Source organism: Scyliorhinus torazame, chromosome 15 (assembly GCF_047496885.1).
Source record: "Scyliorhinus torazame isolate Kashiwa2021f chromosome 15, sScyTor2.1, whole genome shotgun sequence".
NCBI lineage: Eukaryota > Metazoa > Chordata > Chondrichthyes > Carcharhiniformes > Scyliorhinidae > Scyliorhinus > Scyliorhinus torazame.
In genome coordinates, this window is record NC_092721.1 from 11,321,570 (window position 1) to 11,348,818 (window position 27,249).

The window sequence follows — 27,249 nt, forward strand, 5'->3', positions numbered from 1 at the left end:
AAAATGTTATTTATGGATATATTCGACTAGGTGACCAAACCTGATATAAGAATGGGCAGGTTTGAAGAAGGGGTTGGTTTTAAGAAGTGCTTAAAGACAAAAGGGAGGTTGAATGAGAAAATTGAAACAGAGACCTGAAGGCACAGAGATGGAGGGATGAATATCCAAGAGGCCAAAATTGGAGGGACACCGAGATCCTGGAGAGTTGTGAGGGGACAGAGGAGATTACAGAGATGGGGAAGTTGAAGCCATGGAGGGATTTGAAAACCAGGGTCAGATTTTCGAACTCTGCGATGTAAACAGTAGTTGTTGATTTGATGTTCTGAAAGGTCCTTGTCATTGTCTGATCCCTGTAGTTATTCCGGAACCAGCGGTTCCCAGCCTCTTTCCAACACACAGTGGAGACTCTCGTCAACCTGTTAATGCCGCACATCACCCAGAAATACAAAGACAAGCCAGAGGCGGCTCGGAATGCAAATCACAGCCTCGCTGTCTTCATCAAGGTAAGGATTTTCAAAGCTAACCTCTCCGCCATCTTCGCGTTTTCATGTTTGTGGACGTGTATTAAATATTTAACGGCCTTGAGATTCTGAAAAGCTGAGTGAACTTTGATCGCAATAATGATGGGGGCAGTTGCTGGCGTGAAAAGCCCGGTCAGTGGAGGGTGAAATTTGGTTGGTTAAAACTTTGTACAAGTTATTTTTCAGCCGAACACTTGGGCAATTAGGGATAGAGAGCCATGATGCCCTCATCGTTCCCCTCGGATGCTCCCATACCCCTGTTGCAAGTCAGATGGTGAAAAGGCATGTTGCCCACTCAACGCCCACCTGCCCACGCCAACCACATTATGGGATGGGCAGTGTCATGCTCGGGTCACTCAGCTTGTTGATGAGCTCAGTTGTCCGTTAATGATCTTTTTCGAAATGGTGGGCAGGCAGCCAATACCGGCTCCTGTGCCCGCCTACTGTGTTATAGGGAATGTGTTATGTGGGCAGCAAGGTGGTGGGTTAGCTGCCCATCATATTTTACACAGTGGAGTGCCATAAAATTCAGCCCCGTGGCCAACATTTTACTGACAGTCACCAGATTTACTGAACTGGGTTTAATTTCAATGATGAGATTCTGTTGTGTTCAGAGAGAGATGAGGAGTAAATAAACCAGCAGCGGTAGAGACACATCTAAGTCCAGCCAGTTAAGAGAACTAGAGAAATAAAGAGAAGTTTCCAAGAACTCTGGAGTTAATGGAACAGGGAACAGGGAACCAAAACCAATTACTGTTCAGTAAAGTCACAGAGAGTTCAAATGGCATTGGATTGTGATAGCCAGAAAGATATCTGCAGATGTCCTAAGGTTTGTGAGAATTCACTACAGTTTGGGAGACATTATTTGGAATAATTGCGGAGATCGGTGGCTGGACCTCGGAGTTTGTGTGAAAGCCTTTAAGGCAAAGGAAATCTGAAGGGCATGATGTAAAACCTGAAAGTTAAACCTTGATGGAAGTAACGGAGGGAAAACATAATTTGACAGAGTGTGAGTTTTGACAGCGCAATTTGAAACACTCCTGTAGTCACCGGAGTTCAGTGAAGCAAGGTGCCTCACAATATAACACTCATCTGGGGGGAGGGTTTATTGCAAAATGCTCAGACATTCACTTGGCTTCAGAGAGGAGTGTGTCTGACCACAGTCATCTCGTGTGCTTAAAATGTGCTTTGCGCAATGAGACCGTTGTCGCTTACGATGTACATTGTTCAGTTGGTTAGACAGCTGATGCGTGATGCCAAGCGAGGCCAGCAGCGTGGGTTCAATTCCCGAACCGGCTGAGGTTATTCATGAAAGCCCCGCCCTCTCAACCTTGCCCCTCGCCTCAGGTGTGGTGACCCTCAGGTTAAACCACCACCAGTCAGCTCTCCCCCTCAAAGGGGAAAGCAGCCTATGGTCACCTGGGACTATGGCGACTTTACCTTAATCCGTGTTCATCTTAAAAATCTGTGTGTACTTGTTAAGCTAAATGGGGAGTAAAGGAGTATTGTATTAGAACCCAATTATTTACATGTTTAATAAATGTTTTTTTCATGTTGTTAAAATTAATTTCAACTAAATAGAGTCCTGTGACTCTCCTTCCATATTTTATAAAGGGCGCAATCTACCGGTCGTGTTGAGCTCGAGCGAGAGTGCAACACAGCCGGCAGATCCCAGGAGAAGCCTCCCGTGGGCTTCCCGGCAGCTTTACCCCTTCGCGGGATCAGAATCCTACTCCAAAGGGCCGCGCCCCTGCATAGGTTTTACACCTACTTAGGCAGGCATACCCGGGATCTCCCAGCCTCCCGAGATCTCCCAGCCTCCCCAGCGAGGCCGCAGCCGGGCGCCGTTCAAACGTGGACCATGAAGAACCGCACCAGCGGGTCTCCGAGGCCCTCGGAAGCCCCTGGGTGGTTAGGGATAGTGAGGGTGGCTCCCTGACCCTCCTGCTGGAATGCAGGCACCTTGGCACTGCCACCATGGTACTGCCGACGTGCCCAGTTGGCACTGCCAAACTGACAGGAGCACTGCCAGGGTGGCACTGCCAAGGGTCAGGGCCCGAGGGGGGCCATGCCCATGAAGGTAGGGTGGAGACGGGGGTTTAAAAGGTGGGGATGTGCAGGACAGGTAAGTAGGGGCCTCTGGGAGGTTGGTGGGGATGACGAGTGGGAGTCCTGGAAGGGGGGGGGGGCGCTGTAAGAGTGTGTGGGGCGGGGGTCTAAAGAGTAGGGGGCTCCCAGAGACCTCATAGTGGGGTGCCCTTACTTGAGGGGGGGTAATGTCCATGTGTGTGAGGGATTACATTGCCCATGGATGGAGGACCCACAAACGGCGACATGGCAGCACAGTGGTTAGCACTGTTGCTTCATAGTGCCAGGGTCCCGGGTTCGATTCCCGCTTGGGTCACTGTCTGTGCGGAGTCTGCACGTTCTCCCCGTGTCTGCGTGGGTTTCCTCCGGATGCTCCGGTTTCCTCCCACAAGTCCCGCAAGATGTGCTATTGGGTAATTTGGACATTCTGAATTCTCCCTCTGTGTACCCGAACAGGCGCCGGAGTGTGGTGACTAGGGGCTTTTCACAGTAACTTCATTGCAGCGTTAATGTAAGTGTACTTGCTAGATTACTGTTTTAGGAAGGTGGGTCTGTGAGGAGGTAGAGGATCATTGCATTATGTTTAGAGTTTGTTATGGTTCACTGTTACTGTTATAAAATCACAAATGCCGTAATAAAATATTTTACCAAAAAAAATGTACGCCTACTTGTGACAATAATAAAGATTATTTATTTATAAGTTCACTTCGAGATCGGGGCACCCTTTCAAAATGCCGTCCCAATCTCCGTCTCAGCTCTCCCCAGGGCTGGGAAAAGCTCTAAGTATGGGCTAAACCGGTGAGAAATCAGTCAGAACACACAAGTTTCCAACTGGTCATTATCTATCTACTCTATAATTTGCAGAGATGCTTCTCGCTCATGGACAGAGGATTTGTCTTCAAGCAAATTAACAATTACATGAAGTGGTTCAGTCCAGGAAACCCAAAGGTTGGCACGATATTCCCTTGGCTCACTGTTTGAAATGTCTGCATCCTTGGTGGGGCTATCGGGCTCGGCGTTTATAAATGCATGCTGTGCGCAATTGTAAAAATGATCGCATTATGGGTTATGTGCTCAGTACCGCCAACAATTTGCAATTCTGAGCTGCAATGAGTGTGAATTTTGTAAGTAACGTTCCCTCGGTGTATAGAAATGAATTTTATGCAGGGCATTGCAACGACGGAAGGCACGGGGTTGGGTGCAAAATGTTTTCGTGTGCAGTTTCTGAAAGCAGCAGAACGCATTCCTGCCTCTCTGACTGAAATGTTTTCTTTTAGACGCTGTTTGAGCTGAAGTTTGAATTTCTCCGGGTTATCTGCAGCCATGAACATTACATTCCGCTAAACCTGCCCATGCCTTTCGGAAAGGGCAGAGTTCAGAGATATCAAGGTAATTGTTTTCGATAAAAAGAACTACGCACAGGGCTGTGCGAATTGCCGGCTGTCGCAGAACTTATCGAGCTTTGATTTTTAATTTGACTTTTTATTTTTGGGGAAGTGCTCATTGCTAACAGTTGCTTCATTCTTTTGTGGTCTTTTTCCAACCCCCTCCCCCAATTTGTTACCCTCTTCCATTGATTAGCGTTTCTTTCACCAACGGTGGAGCCATGCGCTGCCCCTGTAGGTAGGTATATGGGCTATTGTGCTTGCTTATTGGAGGTGGTGTGTTCAGCCAGGAAGCACGTTACACTCTTAAAATCTCTCACGTCAATGGTTTGTTCTGTCAGTACCGACATTGGGGAAAGTAAAACGTAAAAGCAGAAGTGCAGTTTAAATTTTAAAATTGCAATCGTGATAACCAATCTGTTCATGATGTGAAAAGTTTCGTTCACAGCTTGACAAATCTCCATCCACATTGGCGATTTTCTTGCTGGGGTCCCATAAGGTCTGTCGCTCCAATTGAGCATCACCCATTAACTCTTTACTGAACGTTAGCCTTCTCACAGTCATTCATGTATTCGGGTTTTTAAAAAAAAATGAAATATGTAGTTTCATTATTTTTATTTTCTGGCTGGAAAAAGAGGATCTAAATGGGATTGAGGAGGAAAGGGACTATCAGCAGGGTCACAGCACAGAAGGAGACTATTCAGCCCTTTTGTGTAGATGCCAGCTCTCCGCAAGATCAGTTCAGCGAGTCCTCTTTCCCCACAGCCCTGCAAATGTTTTCTCTTTCGTACAAATACACAAATCGCTAAAAGTAGCAACAGGACCAAAACAAAAATAAACCACGCACTTATGTTTATTTGTGGAGATCAAATTAAAAATTAGAGGACTTGTGTTAAGCTTGTATCTAACCTTAGTTAGACATGATTTAGAGGATTGTGCGAATCCTCTTCATGTTAAGAAAAGGATATAGAGACCCACTGAGGGTGCAAAGAAGATTCATAAGGCTAAGTAATAGTGATAATCTTTGTTAGTGTCACAAGTAGGCTTACATTAACACTGCAATGAAGTTACTGTGAAAAGCCCCTAGTCGCCACATTCCGGCGCCTGTTCGGGTACACAGAGGGAGAATTCACAATGTCCAATTCACCTAACAAGCACGTCTTTCGGGACTTGTGGGAGGAAACCGGAGCACCCGGAGGAAACCCACGTAGACACGGGGAGAACGTGCAGACTCCGTACAGACAGTGACCCAAGCCGGGAATCGAACCCGGGTCCCTGGCGAGGTTACATCTATTAGGAGAGGTGGAACAGATCCTTTCTCCAGAAGGGAGAAGGCTGAGCGGGAGGGTGACCTGATAGAGATCTCCAAAATTCTGAAAGATTTTAATCGAGCGGAGAGATAGAGAAGGTTTTCGCTTGTGGGGAAGAGCATATCGAGGGGACGCCAATAGACGATAGTCACCAAAAACTCCAGTCAGGAATTCAGGAGAAACTTCTTCAGCCAGAGTGTGGTGAGGCTGTGGAACTCGCTCCCACAGGGAGTGGCTGAGGTAACTAGCATAAATGTATTTAAGGATAAGCACATGCGGGAGAAGGAAATAGAAGGTTGTGATGATAGCTCGGGAAAGATGGGAGGATGGATGAATGGAGCATAAACACTGGCATCGACACCTCAAGCCAGACAAACCTTTCCTGTGCTTTATAATCAATATAACGCGATGTAAACATGACAATTGGGTATTTTAAAGTGCCGCGATAATTACTTTCTTAAAGACAAGCTGATCGGGTGGGTGCGTTGTGAGAAGGCTAAACAATAATGAATAAAAGAACACTTTTGTGGGTAAGTTGAATTTGAGAACTTATGGGATTCCAAAGAGAAAACGAGACCCGATGTGGGGGGAGGTGAAAGAAGCTTCCTGACTGATGAGTGAATGAACCGATCGCTCATTTGATCTCATTGTAATAAGTCAAATTATTTGTGTTTGCTTGCCGTGTGTGCGCGTGTGTAACCTTTTGAGTTCTGTGAGCATTTTCAGCACAATGTGTTTCAATTCAAAGGGGGGTTAAAAGTTCGGAACTAGGGGCGGGATTCTCCCAGTCCCGCGCCGGGCCGGAAAATCATCACAGCCACGCCGCCCCGACGCCGGCGCGCGATTCTCCGAGGTGCGGAGAATCGGCGCCATTTGCGCCGGCACGTTTGGCGCGGGGCCGGTCGCGGGCTGCTGTCCACGGCCGAGCCGCTGATTCTCCGGCCCGGATGGGCCGAGCGGCCGCGCGGAAACGGCAGAGTCCCGCCGGCGCCGTTCACCCCTGGTCGCTGCCGGTGGGAACTCTGCGCGAAGGGTCGGCGGGGGGGGGGGGGGGGCTCCGATGGGGTCTGGCCCACCGATCGGCGGGCCGGCCTCTTCCTCTCTCCCCCCCCCCCCCCCCCCCCCGGGCCTACCTTGTTGCACGGTCGGCCCCTGAACCCCTACGCCATGTTGTGTCGGGGCCGCCGTGCTGAAAAGGTCCCCAGTGCAGGTTGGCGCGGCGCCCACTTGCCGCCGGGAAGGGAGGCTGGAGCGGCGTGAACCGCTCCAGCGCCGTGCTGGCCCCCTGTGGGGGACAGAATTGGTAGCCCCCGCGCACAATTCGCGCCGTCGTGACACTTAGTCTCCATTTCGGGGAATCGCGCCCTAGTTCTCCAGTAATTTTCAGGAGATTGTGAAAGAAACACTCTTGGAGAAGATCTGAGATCCAAGTCTTGGATTTAAGGTGCTTCAACTCAGCCTTTTCAAAGTTGACATCTGAGCAGGTTCCGGTGCCATTCGATGGCGTTTTCCCGTGGCGTTGTCCTCAGACTTGTTCTAGTTCAGCCAGATTGGCTAGGGAAATTTTTTAATGACCCTTCAACGTCAAACTGGGAACAACCCACCTCACGGTTCATCACACGACCTTAACTAGCCCTCCACTGGTCGCTGCCCATCTCATGGTGCCGTGTCTCCTTTCTGCCACCCCCAACATGACGTCCTCTCTCCAATCCCCCCCCCCCCCCCCCCCCTTCAGCCCCGTACTCCAGCCATTGGCTGTCCGGAATGTCTATCACCATAGCGCAATGGCCTCCCAGCCAATTCGAGAATTCTCGCCTGTCAGACAAACAGTCGTATCGTTCCCCATCCCTAACAGTATTAATGCTAATCAACAAAAGCGTGGGTAAAGAAGTATATTTTTCCTAACGGCCTCTATTTTCCTGGGTTCTGCTCGTGGCTGTTTTTTTCCCGGAGATTTATGTTCAATTCCCGAAGACTCCAGACCAATTCTGGAGACTGGGCAACTCCAGCCCTTCCCCTACTTTGCTCACAGATCTGCAGATATTGGAATATATCAGGGAGACGGGGGGGGGGGGCATGGTGGTAAGTAGTTATCCAGGCTAATGCTCTGGGGACACGAGTTCAAATCCCACCACTGAAGCTGGAGGAATTAAAATTAAAGAACAGAAAATTCCAGTTCAGTGACAAATGCATGGGCTCCACATCTTTGTTGTAAGAGAGAACAAAGTTGGGTGTCCCGCCCTCCCCTGCCTCCACCCTCTCAAAGGAACCAAGTCATTTTCTTTGAGGACATTTGATGAAATCTCGATTATCGTGTTTAAATTCACTCATTTGTTACATGGTCATTCCATTGCTTTTAGTTTTTTTTATCCAATTAAGGGGCAATTTAGCGTGGCCAATACACCTACCCTGCCCATCTTTGGGTTGTGGGGGTGAGACCCACGCAGCCACGGGGAGAACGTGCAAACTCCACACGGACAGTGACCCGGGGCCGGGATTGAACCCGGGTCCTGGATGCTGTGAGGCAGCAGTGCCAACCACTGTGCCACCGTGCTTAATTTTGTTTGGGAATATATCACCGTTCCTTCACTGTCACGGCTTCAGAATCCTGGCACTCCGTCCCTAACAGCACTGTGGATGTACCTACACCACATGGACTGCAGAGGCTCAAGCAGGCGGCTCACCGCCACCTTCTCGAGGGGCATTTGGGAATGGGCAATAAAAGCTGGCCTCGCCCCATGAACAGCTGTTGCAGAATACATGCAAATCTCCTCCAATCCTCAACCAATCTTCCTGCTTAAAAAGCAACTATTCACCAGCACAAAGTTTACACAACATACTGAGGTCAGACGGTCCTGTTGTCAAACGTGGCCGGAACCTTGAGCACTGGAAGGATTTATACACCATCGTAAGGGTGAATCATGGTGAACACTGTGTGGGGAATGGCATATGTAACAGTGCAGGGCTGTGTACTGTACCCGGTGCCCAGGCGTGTACTGTACCCGGTGCCCAGGCGTGTACTGTACCCGGTGCCCAGGCGTGTACTGTACCCGGTGCAGGGGTGTGTACTGTACCCGGTGCCCAGGCGTGTACTGTACCCGGTGCTGGGGTGTGTACTGTACCCGGTGCTGGGGTGTGTACTGTACCCGGTGCCCAGGCGTGTACTGTACCCGGTGCCCAGGCGTGTACTGTACCCGGTGCCCAGGCGTGTACTGTACCCGGTGCCCAGGCGTGTACTGTACCCGGTGCCCAGGCGTGTACTGTACCCGGTGCCCAGGCGTGTACTGTGCCCGGTGCTGGGGTGTGTACTGTGCCCGGTGCTGGGGTGTGTACTGTACCCGGTGCCCAGGCGTGTACTGTACCCGGTGCTGGGGTGTGTACTGTACCCGGTGCCCAGGCGTGTACTGTACCCGGTGCTGGGGTGTGTACTGTGCCCGGTGCTGGGGTGTGTACTGTGCCCGGTGCTGGGGTGTGTACTGTACCCGGTGCTGGGGTATGTACTGTACCCGGTGCTGGGTCGTGTACTGTACCCGGTGCTGGGGTGTGTACTGTGCCCGGTGCTGGGGTGTGTACTGTGCCCGGTGCTGGGGTGTGTACTGTACCCGGTGCTGCGGTGTGTACTGTACCCAGTGCTGGGTCATGTACTGTACCCGGTGCTGGGTCGTGTACTGTACCCGGTGCTGGGGTGTGTACTGTACCCGGTGCTGGGGTGTGTACTGTGCCCGGTGCTGGGGTGTGTACTGTACCCGGTGCTGGGGTGCGTACTGTACCCGGTGCTGGGGTGCGTACTGTACCCGGTGCTGGGGTGTGTACTGTACCCGGTGCTGGGTCGTGTACTGTACCCGGTGCTGGGTCGTGTACTGTACCCGGTGCTGGGGTGTGTACTGTACCCGGTGCTGGGGTGCGTACTGTACCCGGTGCTGGGGTGCGTACTGTACCCGGTGCTGGGGTGCGTACTGTACCCGGTGCTGGGTCGTGTACTGTACCCGGTGCTGGGGTGTGTACTGACCCGGTGCCCAGGCGTGTACTGTACCCGGTGCTGGGGTGTGTACTGTGCCCGGTGTTGGGGTGTGTACTGTACCCGGTGCTGGGGTGTGTACTGTACCCGGTGTTGGGGTGTGTACTGTACCCGGTGCTGGGTCGTGTACTGTACCCGGTGCTGGGGTGTGTACTGACCCGGTGCCCAGGCGTGTACTGTACCTGGTGCTGGGGTGTGTACTGTGCCCGGTGCTGGGGTGTGTACTGTACCCGGTGCTGGGGTGTGTACTGTGCCCGGTGCTGGGGTGTGTACTGTACCTGGTGCTGGGGTGTGTACTGTACCCGGTGCTGGGTCGTGTACTGTACCCGGTGCTGGGGTGTGTACTGTACCCGGTGCTGGGTCGTGTACTGTACCCGGTGCTGGGGTGTGTACTGACCCGGTGCCCAGGCGTGTACTGTACCCGGTGCCCAGGCGTGTACTGTACCCGGTGCTGGGGTGTGTACTGTGCCCGGTGCTGGGGTGTGTACTGTGCCCGGTGTTGGGGTGTGTACTGTACCCGGTGCTGGGGTGTGTATTGTACCCGGTGCTGGGCTGTGTACTGTACCCGGTGCTGGGGTGTGTACTGTACCCGGTGCTGGGGTGTGTACTGTACCCGGTGCTGGGGTGTGTACTGTACACGGTGCAGGAGTGTGTACTGTACCCGGTGCTGGGATGTGTACTGTACCCAGTGCTGGGGTGTGTACTGTATCCGATGCTGAGGCGTGTACTGTACCCGGTGCTGGGATATATACTGTACCCGATGCTGGGATATGTACTGTACCCGGTGCTGGGGTGTGTACTGTACCCGGTGCTGGGGTGCGCCTGTACACGGTGCTGGGATATGTACTGTACCCGGTGCTGGGGCATGTACTGTACCCGGTGCTGGGGCATGTACTGTACCCGGTGCTGGGGCATGTACTGTACCCGGTGCTGGGGCATGTACTGTACCCGGTGCTGGGGCATGTACTGTACCCGGTGCTGGGACGTGTACTGTACCCAATACTGAGGCGTGTACTGTACCCGGTGCTGGGGCGTGTACTGTACCCGATACTGAGGCGTGTACTGTACCCGGTGCTGGGGCATGTACTGTACCCGGTGCTTGGGGTGTGTACTGTACCCGGTGCTGGGGCATGTACTGTACCTGATACTGAGGCGTGTACTGTACCCGGTGCTGGGGCATGTACTATACCCGGTGCTTGGGGTGTGTACTGTACCCGGTGCTGGGGCATGTACTGTACCCGGTGCCCGGGTGTGTACAGTACCCATGCTGGGGTGTGTACTGTACCCGGTGCTGGGGTGTGTACTGTACACGGTGCCCAGGCGTGTACTGTACCCGGTGTTGGGGCGTGTACTGTACCTGGTGCCCAGGCGTGTACTGTGCCCGGTGTTGGGGCGTGTACTGTGCCCGGTGTTGGGGCGTGTACTGTACACGGTGCTGGGGCGTGTACTGTACCCAGTGCTGGGGCGTGTACTGTACACGGTGCTGGGGCGTGTACTGTACCCAGTGCTGGGGCGTGTACTGTACCAGTTGCTGGGGTGTGTACTGTACCCGGTGCGCAGGCGTGCACTGTATCCGGTGCTGGGGTGTGTACTGTGCCCGGTGTTGGGTCGTGTACTGTACCCGGTGTTGGGTCGTGTACTGTACCCGGTGCTGGGTCGTGTACTGTACCCGGTGCTGGGTCGTGTACTGTACCCGATGCTGAGGCGTGTACTGTACCCGGTGTTGGGGCGTGTACTGTACCCGGTGTTGGGGCGTGCACTGTACCCGATACTGAGGCATGTACTGTATCCGATACTGAGGCATGTACTGTACCCGGTGTTGGGGCGTGTACTGTACCCGGTGTTGGGGCGTGTACTGTATCCGGTGCTGGGGTGTGTACTGTACCCGATACTGAGGCGTGTACTGTACCCGGTGCTGGGGTGTGTATTGTGCCCGGTGCTGGGATATGTACTGTACTAGGTGCTGGCTTTTGCACTGTGCCCGGTGCTGGGATATGTACTGTACCCTGTGCTGGGCTGTGCACTGTGCCCGGTGCTGGGATATGTACTGTACCCGGTGCTGGGGTGTGTACTGTACACGGTGCAGGAGTGTGTACTGTACCCGGTGCTGGGATGTGTACTGTACCCAGTGCTGGGGTGTGTACTGTATCCGATGCTGAGGCGTGTACTGTACCCGGTGCTGGGATATATACTGTACCCGATGCTGGGATATGTACTGTACCCGGTGCTGGGGTGTGTACTGTACCCGGTGCTGGGGTGCGCCTGTACACGGTGCTGGGATATGTACTGTACCCGGTGCTGGGGCATGTACTGTACCCGGTGCTGGGGCATGTACTGTACCCGGTGCTGGGGCATGTACTGTACCCGGTGCTGGGGCATGTACTGTACCCGGTGCTGGGACGTGTACTGTACCCAATACTGAGGCGTGTACTGTACCCGGTGCTGGGGCGTGTACTGTACCCGATACTGAGGCGTGTACTGTACCCGGTGCTGGGGCATGTACTGTACCCGGTGCTTGGGGTGTGTACTGTACCCGGTGCTGGGGCATGTACTGTACCTGATACTGAGGCGTGTACTGTACCCGGTGCTGGGGCATGTACTATACCCGGTGCTTGGGGTGTGTACTGTACCCGGTGCTGGGGCATGTACTGTACCCGGTGCCCGGGTGTGTACAGTACCCATGCTGGGGTGTGTACTGTACCCGGTGCTGGGGTGTGTACTGTACACGGTGCCCAGGCGTGTACTGTACCCGGTGTTGGGGCGTGTACTGTACCTGGTGCCCAGGCGTGTACTGTGCCCGGTGTTGGGGCGTGTACTGTGCCCGGTGTTGGGGCGTGTACTGTACACGGTGCTGGGGCGTGTACTGTACCCAGTGCTGGGGCGTGTACTGTACACGGTGCTGGGGCGTGTACTGTACCCAGTGCTGGGGCGTGTACTGTACCAGTTGCTGGGGTGTGTACTGTACCCGGTGCGCAGGCGTGCACTGTATCCGGTGCTGGGGTGTGTACTGTGCCCGGTGTTGGGTCGTGTACTGTACCCGGTGTTGGGTCGTGTACTGTACCCGGTGCTGGGTCGTGTACTGTACCCGGTGCTGGGTCGTGTACTGTACCCGGTGCTGGGTCGTGTACTGTACCCAGTGCTGGGGCGCGTACTGTACCAGTTGCTGGGGTGTGTACTGTACCCGGTGCTGGGTCGTGTACTGTACCCGATGCTGAGGCGTGTACTGTACCCGGTGTTGGGGCGTGTACTGTACCCGGTGTTGGGGCGTGCACTGTACCCGATACTGAGGCATGTACTGTATCCGATACTGAGGCATGTACTGTGCCCGGTGTTGGGGCGTGTACTGTACCCGGTGTTGGGGCGTGTACTGTATCCGGTGCTGGGGTGTGTACTGTACCCGATACTGAGGCGTGTACTGTACCCGGTGCTGGGGTGTGTATTGTGCCCGGTGCTGGGATATGTACTGTACTAGGTGCTGGCTTTTGCACTGTGCCCGGTGCTGGGATATGTACTGTACCCTGTGCTGGGCTGTGCACTGTGCCCGGTGCTGGGATATGTACTGTACCCTGTGCTGGGCTGTGCACTGTGCCCGGTGCTGGGATATGTACTGTACCCTGTGCTGGGCTGTGCACTGTACCCGGTGCTGGGATGCGTACTGTACCCAGTGCTGGGATGTGTACTGTACCCGGTGCTGGGGTGTGTACTGTACCCGGTGCTGGGGTGTGTACTGTGCCCGTGCTGGGCTGTGCACTGTACCCAGTGCTGGGGCGTGTACTGTACCCAGTGCTGGGGTGTGTACTGTGCCCGGTGCTGGGGCGTGTACTGTACCCGGTGCTGGGGTGTGTACTGTACCCGGTGCTGGGGTGTGTACTGTACCCGGTGCTGGGTCGTGTACTGTACCCGGTGCTGGGGTGTGTACTGTACCCGGTGCTGGGGTCTGTACTGTACCCGTTGCTGGGGTGTGTACTGTACCCGGTGCTGGGTCGTGTACTGTACCCGGTGCTGGGTCGTGTACTGTACCCGGTGCTGGGGTGTGTACTGTACCCGGTGCTGGGTCGTGTACTGTACCCGGTGCTGGGTCGTGTACTGTACCCGGTGCTGGGTCGTGTACTGTACCCGGTGCTGGGGCGTGTACTGTACCCGGTGCTGGGGCATGTACTGTACCCGGTGCTGGGGCGTGTACTGTACCCGGTGCTGGGGCGTGTACTGTACCCGGTGCTGGGGCGTGTACTGTACCCGGTGCTGGGCTGTGTACTGTACCCGGTGCTGGGGCGTGTACTGTACCCGGTGCTGGGGCGTGTACTGTACCCGGTGCTGGGGCATGTACTGTACCCGGTGCTGGGGCGTGTACTGTACCCGGTGCTGGGGCATGTACTGTACCCGGTGCTGGGGCGTGTACTGTGCCCGGTGCTGGGGTGTGTACTGTACCCGGTGCTGGGGTGTGTACTGTACCCGGTGCTGGGGTGTGTACTGTTACCGGTGCTGGGCTGTGTACTGTACCCGGTGCTGGGCTGTGTACTGTACCCGGTGCTGGGCTGTGTACTGTACCCGGTGCTGGGGCATGTACTGTACCCGGTGCTGGGGCGTGTACTGTACCCGGTGCTGGGGCATGTACTGTACCCGGTGCTGGGGCGTGTACTGTACCCGGTGCTGGGGCATGTACTGTACCCGGTGCTGGGGCGTGTACTGTACCCGGTGCTGGGGCATGTAGTGTACCCGGTGCTGGGGCGTGTACTGTACCCGGTGCTGGGGCATGTACTGTACCCGGTGCTGGGGCGTGTACTGTACCCGGTGCTGGGGTGTGTACTGTACCCGGTGCTGGGGCATGTACTGTACCCGGTGCTGGGGCGTGTACTGTGCCCGGTGCTGGGGTGTGTACTGTGCCCGGTGCTGGGGTGTGTACTGTTACCGGTGCTGGGGTGTGTACTGTACCCGGTGCCCAGGCGTGTACTGTACCCGGTGCTGGGCTGTGTACTGTACCCGGTGCTGGGCTGTGTACTGTACCCGGTGTTGGGGTGTGTACTGTACCCGGTGCTGGGCTGTGTACTGTACCCGGTGCTGGGGTGTGTGCTGTACCCGGTGCTGGGGTCTGTACTGTACCCGGTGCTGGGGTGTGTACTGTACCCGGTGCTGGGGTGTGTACTGTACCCGGTGCTGGGGTCTGTACTGTACCCGTTGCTGGGGTGTGTACTGTACCCGGTGCTGGGGTGTGTACTGTACCCGGTGCTGGGTCGTGTACTGTACCCGGTGCTGGGTCGTGTACTGTACCCGGTGCTGGGTCGTGTACTGTACCCGGTGCTGGGGCGTGTACTGTACCCGGTGCTGGGGCATGTACTGTACCCGGTGCTGGGGCGTGTACTGTACCCGGTGCTGGGGCGTGTACTGTACCCGGTGCTGGGGCGTGTACTGTACCCGGTGCTGGGGCGTGTACTGTACCCGGTGCTGGGGTGTGTACTGTACCCGGTGCTGGGGTGTGTACTGTACCCGGTGCTGGGCTGTGTACTGTACCCGGTGCAGGGCTGTGTACTGTACCCGGTGCTGGGGTGTGTACTGTACCCGGTGCTGGGCTGTGTACTGTACCCGGTGCTGGGCTGTGTACTGTACCCGGTGCTGGGGTGTGTACTGTACCCGGTGCTGGGCTGTGTACTGTACCCGGTGCTGGGCTGTGTACTGTACCCGGTGCAGGGCTGTGTACTGTACCCGGTGCTGGGGTGTGTACTGTACCCGGTGCTGGGCTGTGTACTGTACCCGGTGTTGGGGTGTGTACTGTACCCGGTGCTGGGCTGTGTACTGTACCCGGTGCTGGGGTGTGTACTGTACCCGGTGCTGGGGCGTGTACTGTACCCGGTGTGTTCATGACTCACTTTTCTCGCATGGCTCATTCGTTGCTTTGGCGTGATTTACATCTCCCTCAAACGTGACCTCGCCATCCCGCACAGCTGATTGCTTTCCATTGTGTGCACTATTCCCGGGTTCAGTTCGATCCGGGTATGCGGTGATTATTACCACAGAGGGCTTGATGTGTCTAAAAAAAAATGTATTGCATCTAATTTTGAACAGTACAAGTTTTTTTTTGCATGTGTTTGAGATGCTTGCGGTTTGGCACGGAGCAACACGATGGCATGCGTGCCAATAGACTCCATATGTACACCAGCTTTATCGTCACAGTCGAACGAGACACACAGTCCTTTGCAAGTACTTTGCGACCTCATCGAAAAAGAACCCTTGGAGAGGAGAATGTTGAGACATTTTTTGAACAGAACAGGGTCCATTTTCTGTCCTCTTTACGAATTGGAACAAAGCCCAAGATCCTTATAGATCTCTAGTCACGCACAATCTCCTCGATCCTTTATTCCAGATCCGATTTACTTCTTGAACACAGACGATCCATGATTTCAGAAGGAATTTGGACGGGCACTTGAGGAAAATAGACTTGCCGGATTCTGGGAATAGGAAGGGGGTAGGGGTGTGGACGGAGAGGGAGCACTGACTGGAATGCTCTACACAGCGCTGACATGGACTTGATGGGCTGAATGGTGTGCGCGCGCCCTAAATGATTCTGTGAGTCTTACACTTGTACCGTTCCTGGGACCGAATTTGGATGGCAGTAATTCGTGATTCCGTTTTTCTAAATGTCTCCCTGTGGCAACATGCCAGCTCTGATCGTCACTTCTGCAATCGAAATAAAATTACATCCATACCTTCTTCAAACTAAGTCATCTTCCCTTCAGTATCGAAGACTGTGAGCTCATATAATTCAAATGTTTAAGTCCCGATGTCCCAGAGGATGAAGAACAGGCTTCTTGCCTGAACCTATTTCTCTGTGATCTCTACAAAGTGTTCATTTGGTTCTTACTCTGCATTACTTCAGCCCGTGTCCGACAGAAGGCCAATCCATGGTCAGCCCCTCACCCTGCCTTGCCCCCCTCCCTCCTCCTGCCCCCCCTCCCTCCTCCTGCCCCCCTCCCTCCTCCTGCCCCCCTCCCTCCTCCTGCCCCCTCCCTCCTCCTGCCCCCCTCCCTCCTCCTGCCCCCCTCCCTCCTCCTGCCCCCCTCCTTCTTTCTGCCTCTCTCCCTCCACCTGCCCCCCTCCCTCCTCCTGCCTCTCTCCCTCCTCCTGCCCCCCTCCCTCCTCCTGCCTCTCTCCCTCCACCTGCCTCTCTCCCTCCTCCTGCCTCTCTCCCTCCTCCTGCCCCCCTCCCTCCTCCACCTGCCTCTCTCCCTCCTCCTGCCCCCCTCCCTCCTCCTGCCCCCCTCCCTCCTCCTGCCTCTCTCCCTCCACCTGCCTCTCCCCCTCCACCTGCCTCTCTCCCTCCTCCTGCCTCTCTCCCTCCGCCTACCTCTCCCTCCACCTGGCTCTATTCCTCCTCCTGCCTCTCTCCCTCCTCCTGCCTCTCTCCGTCCGCCTACCTCTCCCTCCACCAGCTTCTATTCCTCCACCTGCCTCTCTCCCTCCTCCTGCCTCTCTCCCTCCTCCTGCCTCTCTCCCTCCTCCTGCCTCTCTCCCTCCACCTGCCTCTCTCCCTCCACCTGCCTCTCTCCCTCCACCTGCCTCTCTGCCTCCTCCTGCCTCTCCCCCTCCTCCTGCCTCTCTCCCTCCTCCTGCCTCTCTCCCTCCTCCTGCCTCTCTCCCTCCTCCTGCCTCTCCCCCTCCACCTGCCTCTCCCCCTCCACCTGCCTCTCCCCCTCCACCTGCCTCTCCCCCTCCACCTGCCTCGCCCCCTCCACCTGCCTCGCCCCCTCCACCTGCCTCGCCCCCTCCACCTGCCTCCCCCCTCCGCCTACCTCTCCCCCTCCACCTACCTCTCTCCCTCCTCCTGCCTCTCTCCCTCCTCCTGCCTCTCTCCCTCCTCCTGCCTCTCTCCCTCCTCCTGCCTCTCTCCATCCTCCTGTCTGCACCCCCTCCCCCTGATCCCCTTCCACCTGCCCCCTCCCCCCATCCCCTCTTTTTTTGATATTCAGTGAGGTATCATCCCCCATGTGAAAGGTTCCCTGACATTGGTTCCGTGCTGAATCTGCACCTGCCCCTGCATTTTTTGTATATAATCAAGACTTTTGATGTGTTTAGATGGGATCTGACAAAGAAACACCCCAGACAATCCACGCTGGGGTTACTGCTCCATTGAGGCCCCTCTCATCTAAATCTGCCATCATCTCCCTCTACCCCTCTCTCTCTCGTGGTATTTATGCGGCTTCCCCTTAATTGTGCCGATACTGTTCACCTCAACCACTCCATGTGGGAAAGCGTTCCACAGTCTCGTCTCTCTCTGGATGAAGTGATTTCTCCTGAATTCCCGATTGGAGATTTTGGTGACTATCCGATATTGATAGGAAGAGGAAACATTCTCCCCATGAAATGAATGAAAATGAAATGAAAATCGCTTATTGTCACAAGTAGGCTTGAAATGAAGTTACTGTGAAACGCCGCTAGTCGCCACATTCCGGCGCCTGTTCGGGGAGGCTGGTACAGGAATTGAACCGCCTTGGTCTGCTTTCAAAGCCAGCGATTTAGCCCTGTGCTAAACATGTCTCCCCTATCAACACCTTTCAGAAATTTAAAGACCTCTATTAGAACTCTCCTCGGCCTTTTTTCAAGAGAAAAGAGCCTGTCCAACCTCTCCTAATGAGCATAATCTCACAGTTTTGAGATCATCCTTGTACGGTCACAGACGTTTACAGCACAGAAAAGGCCCATCGACCCAGCACGTCTGCGCTGGTCAAAGTCAACCACCTAATTACTCCAATCCCATTTTCCAGCACTTGGCCCATAGTCTTGTCAGCCTTGGCATCCATCGCAAGTGAACACCTAAATAGTTCTTCAATGTTATGAAGTTCTCTGCCTCCACCACCCTTTCAGACAGCGAGTTCCAGACTCCCACCAGCCTCTGGGTAAAAAGGTTTTTCATCACATCCCCTCTAAACCTCCTGCCCCTTACCTTAAATCTATGCCCTTTGGACATTGACCCCTCCACCAAGTTTATTTCTGTCTCCTCTATCCATGTCCCATATAATTTAATGTTGCACCGAGTGCAGTGTCTCCACATTCTGATGTACTGACCCAAACTGGACCCAGTGCTCCAAATGTGACCTCATCAAGGTTCAAATGAAATTGTAACATAACCTTTCAATTCTATCCCTCTTAAAAAATAAACCCTTCTGATTGTTTTTCTAATGGTTGGGTTATTACTTATTTTGCGCAGGAGTATTTTAATAATTAAATTACTGCCTTCTGGGACCATTTTTGTTTAATTAAATTACCTTTGATCCCCTTGCAGTTATTTCCAAATACATTGTTCTATTAGCCTCACAACATGATTAAACATTGGGGCAATGTCACTCATTGCATTTCTAATATTCGACAAAACACAATATTTGATTCAAACAAGATAAAAATTCTTCTTTTCCGCTACTGGAGCAAACAATGTTTTGTTCTTCGTTAAGCAATCCTCTGTATTAATGCTTTCCTTGTTCCCACCTGGAGCTTCAGAAATTAAAGTGCACTATTGCGCAGTGCTGGTTGTGTGGGGAGAGACACCAGATTTCTTTAAAAGGCCGGGATGAAAGAACCTTTTCATTTTCGTCGAGCGTGTTGGGAGACCAGCCTTTGTAACATCCTCACGGGACTGACTGGAACCGGTTCCTTGCACAGCCTCACCTTGAGCTGTGAATGGCCTTCCATCCACGAGACGGGGGGTGGGTGTGTTTGTGAAGCTGTGGGTGAGGGGGTACATTCGCACAGGGGAGAATAGAAGTGCCTTGTGCAGAATGCGACGTTACGCCGCAGTTTTCCGCAGTTGGAGTAAACTGTTGGTGTGGTCCCGACACGGGGGTTGATTAACTCTTTATGTTCCAGAGACAGTAAAGAAGATAATCGGCCGGGTTTCCAGTTACCCCCTCCTATCTCCTGCTCCTGAACTGTTTGACTAGCACAAGGGGGAAAACACAGCTCCTTAAAGACTCTGCCCAGCTTTGGCTCAACCCTGGCTGCGATGGAAATTAGATTCAGGAGGCTTATTGACTCCTCTCTTTATTATCAAACATGAATAATTACTTATAAAATAATAACGATTTAATTTTTTTATGAAGCTCTGTCTGTGCCAGTTTGCTGAATGATGCAAACTGCATTTTGAGACAATTACACTGCGCAGGAAGTGTCCATTTGGCCCATGTTCCCCATTCTGGTTCTTTGAAAGAGTTACCCAGTTAGTCCCACTCCACCTGCTTAAATCTAAATTCTGTTCAGCTTGTACCCATCCAGGTAAGTAAGATGCTCCCAGAGTGTAGTTTGACTGAAGTTCGAAGGATGAGGGGGGAATCTTATTAAAACTTACAGGATACTGCGAGGCCTGGATAGAGTGGACGTGGAGAGGATGTTTCCGCTTGTAGGAAAAACTAGCAGCAGAGGACACCATCTCAGACTAAAGGGACGATCCTTTAAAACAGAGATGAGGAGGAATTTCTTCCGCCAGAGGGTGGTGAATCTGTGGAACACTTTGCCGCAGAAGGCTGTGGAGGCCAATTCATTCAGTGTCTTTAAGACAGAGATAGATAGGTTCTTGATTAATATGGGGATCAGGGGTTATGGGCAGAAGGCAGGAGAATGGGGATGAGAAAAATATCAGCCATGATTGAATGGCGGAGCAGACTCGATGGGCCGAGTGGCCTAATTCTGCTCCTTTGTCTTATGGTCTTGTGAACAGTGATTTGGCTCCCCCTCCCCCATCTGAAATGAAAACAGAAAATGCTGGAAAAACCCAGCAGGTCTGGAGAGAGAAACAGAGTTAACGTTTCAGATCTAAATGATCCTTCGACAGATGCTTTGATAGAGAATCTTGTGGAATCAAACTAAACAACAATGTGGACGGACGCCAGGGAGCGTAACAATCGTCATGTCCCAATTTCTCGAGAAACAGAATGGTGCGAGCCAGATTCCAGATTCCTGCGACTACGGCTCCTTAAGTCTGAAAGAAAGACTCAAAAAGGTTTAATCACAGCTGTTTAGTGGCCAGAACAATTTCTGTTCCCAGTAAGTAAGAGACCCAAACTGGACCCTGTATTTAAATTCCCAATGTTGATGTTTATTTTTGTAGCGTTGGTCGGATTTGAAAGCCCTCCGAATCATTGTCTGCCGTTGCTGTTTTAAATCTTCAGACCTGCAGCTTGACTTTACGCTGACGGATGACTTCTGCAAGAACCACTTCCTGGTGGGGCTGCTACTCAGGGAGGTTGGCAGTGCCTTGCAAGAGTACAGAGATGTAAGGCAGATTGCCATCGGCGTGTTGAAAAGCCTGATGATTAAGCACACCTTCGATGATCGATACACAGCCAAGGTACGCAAGGGTCGTACAACACGGCCTCCGGGCAGGTGCAGCAGGAAAATGTCTTGTCGGGTTTCAGGCAAATATGTTAAGAGTGGAAATCATTGACCTCTCCCTTATGATAAGATTGCACAAAGTGTACTGTTATGTATAGAGTGTCAGCAGAGCACAGATACGTTCCATCTATTGAGCCACGTTCCAATAGAGAGTCAGCACCTCCTCCTGGCGAGAGATCAGGGGGATGATATCTGACGGAGACAAACCTCGGAGGAAAAAAAAGAGTTGACACTACACGGATTTTCCATTCCCCTCCCTCAATTCATACAACAACAACTTGCATTGATCTAGCACCATCGGAGTGGCAAAACATCCTAAGGAGCTTCACAGGAGAGCCTCCAAACAAAATATGACATGTGGGTGGCATGATAGCACAGTGGTTAGCACTGTTGCTTCACCACACCGGGGACCCGGGTTCGATTGGGTGACTGTCTGTGCGGAGTCTGCACGTTCTCCCCGTGTCTGCGTGGGTTTCCTCCGGGTGCTCCGGTTTCCTCCCACAAGTCCCGAAAGACGTGCTTGTTAGGTGAATTGACATTCTGAATTCCCCCTCTGTACCCGAACAGGTGCCGGAATGTGGTGACTAGGGGCTTTTCACAGTAACTTCATTGCAGTGTTAATGTGAGCCTACTTGTGACGAGAATAAATATTATTATTATTACATTAGGTCGGGTTAGTCAGAGAGGTCGGGGTTTAAAGAGCATCTTCGAGAGGAGAGTGATGCGGTGATTTTTAGGGAAGGGATTCCAGAGCGTAGGACCTAGGCAGCTGGAGCTTTCCATTTCTACTTCGATAGAGATTACACTGTTCCCTTACTCAGCACCATCCGAGAACTCAGCAATCTCTGAGATTTCACCTGTCGAAGTGCCCTCCCGCTCCCCTGCACATTGAAAATCAAGTGAACAGCATTGGCTGCTTTCTGTCTCACTCAGTCCGTGAACATAAAAAGGGAAGAGGACTATTCAGAGTCTGAGAGCTTCTTAAACTACTCTAGCATACAGAAACACTGTCTAAATACTGCAAATATCTCCAATGTGTTTAACATCCACTTAACTGCATAATACACCATCTAAATACTGAGGCTATAAGAGCAGGTCAGACACCGGCAATTCTGTGGCCAGTAACCCACCTCTTGACTGCCCCAAAACTGGGAGAAGGATTCACTGGGAAGACGGAGGAGTTTACAGGGAGGAGCATTCACATTGGAAGTGGAGGGGTTTACTGGGAGGAGGATTCACTGGGAAGACGGAGGAGTTTACAGGGAGGAGCATTCACATTGGAAGTGGAGGGGTTTACTGGGAGGACGATTCACTGGGAAGAGGGAGGGGTTTACTGGCAGGAGGATTCACTGGGAAGAGGGAGGGGTTTACTGGGAGGAGGATTCACTGGGAAGAGGGAGGGGTTTACTGGGAGTAGCATTCACATTGGAAGTGGAGGGGTTTACTGGGAGGACGATTCACTGGGAAGAGGGAGGGGTTTACTGGGAGGAGCATTCACATTGGAAGTGGAGGGGTTTACTGGCAGGACAATTCACTGGGAAGAGGGAGGGGTTTACTGGGAGGAGCATTCACATTGGAAGTGGAGGGGTTTACTGGCAGGACAATTCACTGGGAAGAGGGAGGGGTTTACTGGCAGGAGGATTCACTGGGAAGAGGGAGGGGTTTACTGGCAGGAGGGTTGGTAACCAGAGCGACAAAGACCTAAGGCAAAGGGAACAGTGGAGGAGTTGGGAACTTTTTAACATAGCAAGTTATTCCGACCTGGAACATACTGGCTGAAAGGTCGGTGGAAACTGGATCATTAATAACATTGAAAAGGGGAATTGGATAAAGACTTGGAAAGGAACAATAGATTGTGGGTCGATGGAGGAGTGGAATCAATTGAACAACTCTTTCAAAGAGCTAGTAGAGGGACGATGGGCCGAATCCCGCCCTATGCTATAGGATTCGATGATTCTAATGCTAATCAGAGGCTCCCTTCCCCAACTTGATGGACGCAGGAAGGATTGCTTTTGTTTTTTCTTTTTCAGTATGGGGTTTGTAAAAAGAGTTTGTGATCAACCTGAAACTGGAAGATATCAGTTGCTCGGTGTTTGATTTCCCATTTCCGGAATCGGGTATCGTTGGGTTTGGCCCTCGGTGTGGTTTCGTGGCTCAGTCTCACCACCTGGTGGAGGAATGTAGTATTGCAGTGTTTTCAGAAGTACAGCCACAAGTCAACTTCCTCATTGGTGGAAGGTAAAATCAAGTGGCTTGTGGCCTAACAGTCCCTCCCTACCACACAAAGGTTTTGCAGATACCTGTGAGGAACAGAGGCCAGTTTCACACAGGTGCACCGGAACCTAGCCTTCCAACCCACTCTGCTCGGGCCAAATCTGTCCTCATACCTTTCTTAGAAGCTCCCAGTATTTCTTGCTAATACAGTGCCCCACTGCAGACCTACGGTTTGGGGACCTATAGATTGCTCCCACCCGGGACTTCTTTCCTTTGCTCTTTCTTATTTCTACCCAGACTGATTCCACATCTTGCTCTCCAGTGCTTGTATCAGTTCTCATTGCAGCACTGATCCCTCTCGTCACCAGCAAAGGGCGGCACGGTAGCACAGTGGTTAGCACCGTTGCTTCACAGCTCCAGGGTCCCAGGTTCGATTCCCGGCTTGGGTCACTGTCTGTGCGGAGTCTGCACGTTCTCCCCGTGGCTGCGTGGGTTTCCTCCGGGTGCTCCGGTTTCCTCCCACAAGCCCCGAAAGACGTGCTTGTTCGGTGAATTGGACATTCTGAATTCTCCCTCTGTGACCTGGACAGGCGCCGGAGGGTGGCGACTAGGGGCTTTTCACAGTAACTTCATTGCAGCGTTAATGTCAGCCTGCTTGTGACAATAATAAAGATTATCATTATTGTTTGCATGTTCAGTGTCTTGGGGAGGGTAATACACCTGATACCTGCACCCTGTGAATGAATGAGGAGGTAAATCGACACATTGCTCCTTTGAGTGGGAATCAGAATGGGGAGCACTTTGGAGAAATTCTGAATCAAAGATCAAACCTACAGAGCGCAGAAGGAGGCCATTCGGCCCATCGAGTCTGCACCAGCTCTTGGAAAGAGCACCCTACCCAAGGTCAACACCTCCACCCTGTCCCCATAACCCAGCAACCCCACCCAACACTCAGGGCAATTTTGGACACGAAGGGCAATTTATCATGGATAATCCACCTAACCTGCACATCTTTGGGCTGTTCAATTAGTCCCACTCTCCCTGCTGTCGAATAAGATAAGAAATAGGAGTAGGCCCCTTGAGCTCCACAGTCAGTAAGATCACGGCTCATCTGATTGTGACTTAACTCCACTTTCCTGTCTGCCCCGCCACATCCTGGGGTAGCTACGTCTCCCCACATTGCAACAGTGACTCTGCTTCAAAAGCATTTCATTGGCTGTAAAGCACATTGAGACGTCCTGAGATGGCGAAAAGCACTACAGAAATGTAAGTTTTATTTAAGTGCTTCATGATTGTACTGAATGGGCGGGCAGCAAGCCGGTGTGAGTGCAGTCATTCTTGGCTTCTGATCGTGATCCTGATTCTCTCCTTTCCAGAGTCAACAGGCCAGGATTGCCACGTTGTACTTGCCTCTATTTGGCCTTCTACTTGAAAACGTGCAACGCATCAACGTGAAGGACTGCTCCCCGTTCCCGATGAACCAGTCCAGCAATGTGAGTACCTTTGGCCAACACAGTCACTGTCGAAACCAGGAGATCGTGTCCGTTCTGCGTTGTTCCTCGTCTGTCCATTTTGGGGCTTCAGCGAGTGTTGCGTTGTCGATGTTGCAGATGACCAACTCATTGGTGTCGCGATTGAATGTCTTATGGTTTGAATATTTTCAAACATGGGGTAAAATCAGTGCACGTTCACTGAGCGGACAGACCTGTGACAGATGAAGTGTAACACGGGCAAGTGCGAGCTTATTCACTTTGCACTCAGAAGAAGATCAACGAGAGTGTTTTTCCAACAAAACCAGTACCCACCCCTGCCACTGCGCATCGGTGGTGGGCAGGCTTTGTGAGGGTCAGGAGGTGAGTTCCTCACTGCAGGATTCCCAGCCTCTGACCTGCTCTGGTAGCCACAGTATTTATATGGCTTGTTCCAGTTCCGTTTCTGGTCAACAGTAACCCCTGCACCTCCCCAACCCAGGATGTTGACAGGAGAGGCGGGAGACATTTTGGGATGGCAATCCCATTGTTAGTTTGAACATATTTCAGTTGGCTTTAACGTTGTACCAATGGGGCAGCTTGGGAATTGGAATTGGGGATTTGAACACAGCTGAAGAGTGAGAGAGAGACGCGCCACCGAAGCTTTTCATCTCACACACATCAGGACAAACACAAGAATACCAATTTTCAAAGAATCAGAACAGTTTATATTGGAGGAGAGAAGGACCGCTGGCTGTGGTGTTGTCATGGGGAATACAGTGAGGAGCGATAGGCTCCTGGGTAATTCAAAAAAGGCACAAGACGTGAATAATATTCCTTTCATTTGCAGAGGTTTAGGGATTAGATTGCTGAGGGATGAGTAAATCTTCCTGTGGGTTCCCCTTCAGTTTCATTAAGGAACTGGGAGAAGGCAGGGGTTTTATGGATTCTAAGCAAGGGCAGAGGGAGAACAAGCAGGCAGGGTAAATGGGAGTCGGGGAGAGGAGAGAGGACAGAACAATGGGGAAGGTTTGAAACAGGGCGGAGGGCTTGAGTAATTCAACAACAACTTGAATTTATATAGCACCTCGGACATAGTAAAACATCCCAAGGGGCTTCACAGGAGTGTTATCAGAAATCGTTTGACCCTGAGATGCTAGGAGAGGTGAATAAATGGTCAAGGAGGTAGGTTTTAAGGCGGGGAGGGAGCGACGCAGAGATATCAATAAATAACTTTGTGTTTTGATCCAGAGTGGGAAAGAGGATTCATCGTTCAGCTTACAAACTGGAAACACCATGCTGACGCCGCAGAAACTAGGGAATACCCTGGATAACAGCATCCACAAAGATGTATTTGGTGTTATATCTGGCACAGGTGAGAACGGAAGCCGAGTCACCCTCTGGTTTTTCGGTTTTACCGAACTGCCTTTCCTTGGATTTGAGTTTACAGTAAGTCTGTACCCAGCAGGTTAACCTTCGCCGTCTGCATATACGTGATGCACCTCATAACATTGCTACTGCTCGTCCTGTAGCTCAGTTGGCAACGCAGACACCCGAATCAAGAAGGTTGTGTTCAAGCCCCAGTCCATCGAGTTGAACACACCGGCTACACTGACAATCCCCAGGGCAGTACTGAGGGAGTGCTGCACTGTCAGAGGGTCAGTACTGAGGGAGTGCTGCACTGTCAGAGGGTCAGTACTGAGGGAGTGCCGCACTGTCAGAGGGTCAGTACTGAGGGAGAGCAGCACTGTCAGAGGGTCAGTACTGAGGGAGTGCTGCACTGTCAGAGGGTCAGTACTGAGGGAGAGCAGCACTGTCAGAGGGTCAGTACTGAGGGAGTGCTGCACTGTCAGAGGGTCAGTACTGAGGGAGTGCTGCACTGTCAGAGGGTCAGTACTGAGGGAGTGCTGCACTGTCAGAGGGTCAGTACTGAGGGAGTGCTGCATTGTCAGAGGGTCAGTACTGAGGGAGTGCTGCATTGTCAGAGGGTCAGTACTGAGGGAGTGCCGCACTGTCAGAGGGTCAGTACTGAGGGAGTGCCGCACTGTCAGAGGGTCAGTACTGAGGGAGAGCTGCACTGTCAGAGGGTCAGTACTGAGGGAGTGCTGCACTGTCACAGGGTCAGTACTGAGGGAGTGCTGCACTGTCACAGGGTCAGTACTGAGGGAGTGCTGCACTGTCAGTGGGTCAGTACTGAGGGAATACCGCACTGTCAGAGGGTGAGTACTGAGGGAGTGCTGCATTGTCAGAGGGTCAGTACTGAGGGAGTGCTGCACTGTCAGAGGGTCAGTACTGAGGGAGTGCCGCACTGTCAGAGGGTCAGTACTGGGGGAGTGTTGCACTGTCAGAGGGTCAGTACTGAGGGAGTGTTGCACTGTCAGAGGGTCAGTACTGAGGGAGTGCTGCACTGTCAGAGGGTCAGTACTGAGGGAGTGCTGCACTGTCAGAGGGTCAGTACTGAGGGAGTGCTGCACTGTCAGAGGATCACGACCCCCACCGCTCAACCTTTCCTCGTACGACAAGCCCCTTCGGCCCAGGAATCAGCCCAGTCTCTTCTGGTGGATCCCAGTTGAAAGAGGGTGCGTGGCTGAGAGGGCTGTGCTGAAGCAGTTGGGTCTGGAGGTGATGCAGGGGCGAGTGAGGGTTTCGGGAACAGATGACCTGAGGCACAGGTGGGGCCGACTTTCAGAGCTGGAAATGGGCAGTGTTGGTGACACTGCAAATGTGGTGGTCGGGAGGGCAACTTGGGGGTCAAATAACAAATGAGAAAGTTCAAAGAGAATTGGCACAAAGACTGGGCGGGATTGACCGTCGGCCGACGGAGAAATCGCCAAGGTGGAGAATCGCCTCCGATGCCAAGATCGGGGTCGT

The 27,249-nt window shown here is 52.8% G+C and overlaps 1 protein-coding gene across 15 annotated transcripts in view; it reads left to right on the top strand.

The window, feature by feature from the left end:
- Positions 1 to 27,249, top strand: part of LOC140391521 (dedicator of cytokinesis protein 9-like) — a 407,496-nt gene that overhangs the window by 266,628 nt on the left and 113,619 nt on the right. For 10 of the 15 annotated variants that reach the window (XM_072476084.1, XM_072476085.1, XM_072476079.1 and 7 more), the window contains exons 28-34: positions 357 to 503; positions 3,474 to 3,557; positions 3,887 to 3,998; positions 4,191 to 4,232; positions 20,473 to 20,651; positions 24,286 to 24,402; positions 25,630 to 25,753. In XM_072476084.1, coding sequence (XP_072332185.1) covers positions 357 to 503; positions 3,474 to 3,557; positions 3,887 to 3,998; positions 4,191 to 4,232; positions 20,473 to 20,651; positions 24,286 to 24,402; positions 25,630 to 25,753 — 805 coding nt within the window. The remainder of the gene's footprint in view (positions 1 to 356; positions 504 to 3,473; positions 3,558 to 3,886; positions 3,999 to 4,190; positions 4,233 to 20,472; positions 20,652 to 24,285; positions 24,403 to 25,629; positions 25,754 to 27,249) is intronic. The other 5 variants (XM_072476095.1, XM_072476094.1, XM_072476086.1 and 2 more) reach the window with 1 other exon arrangement.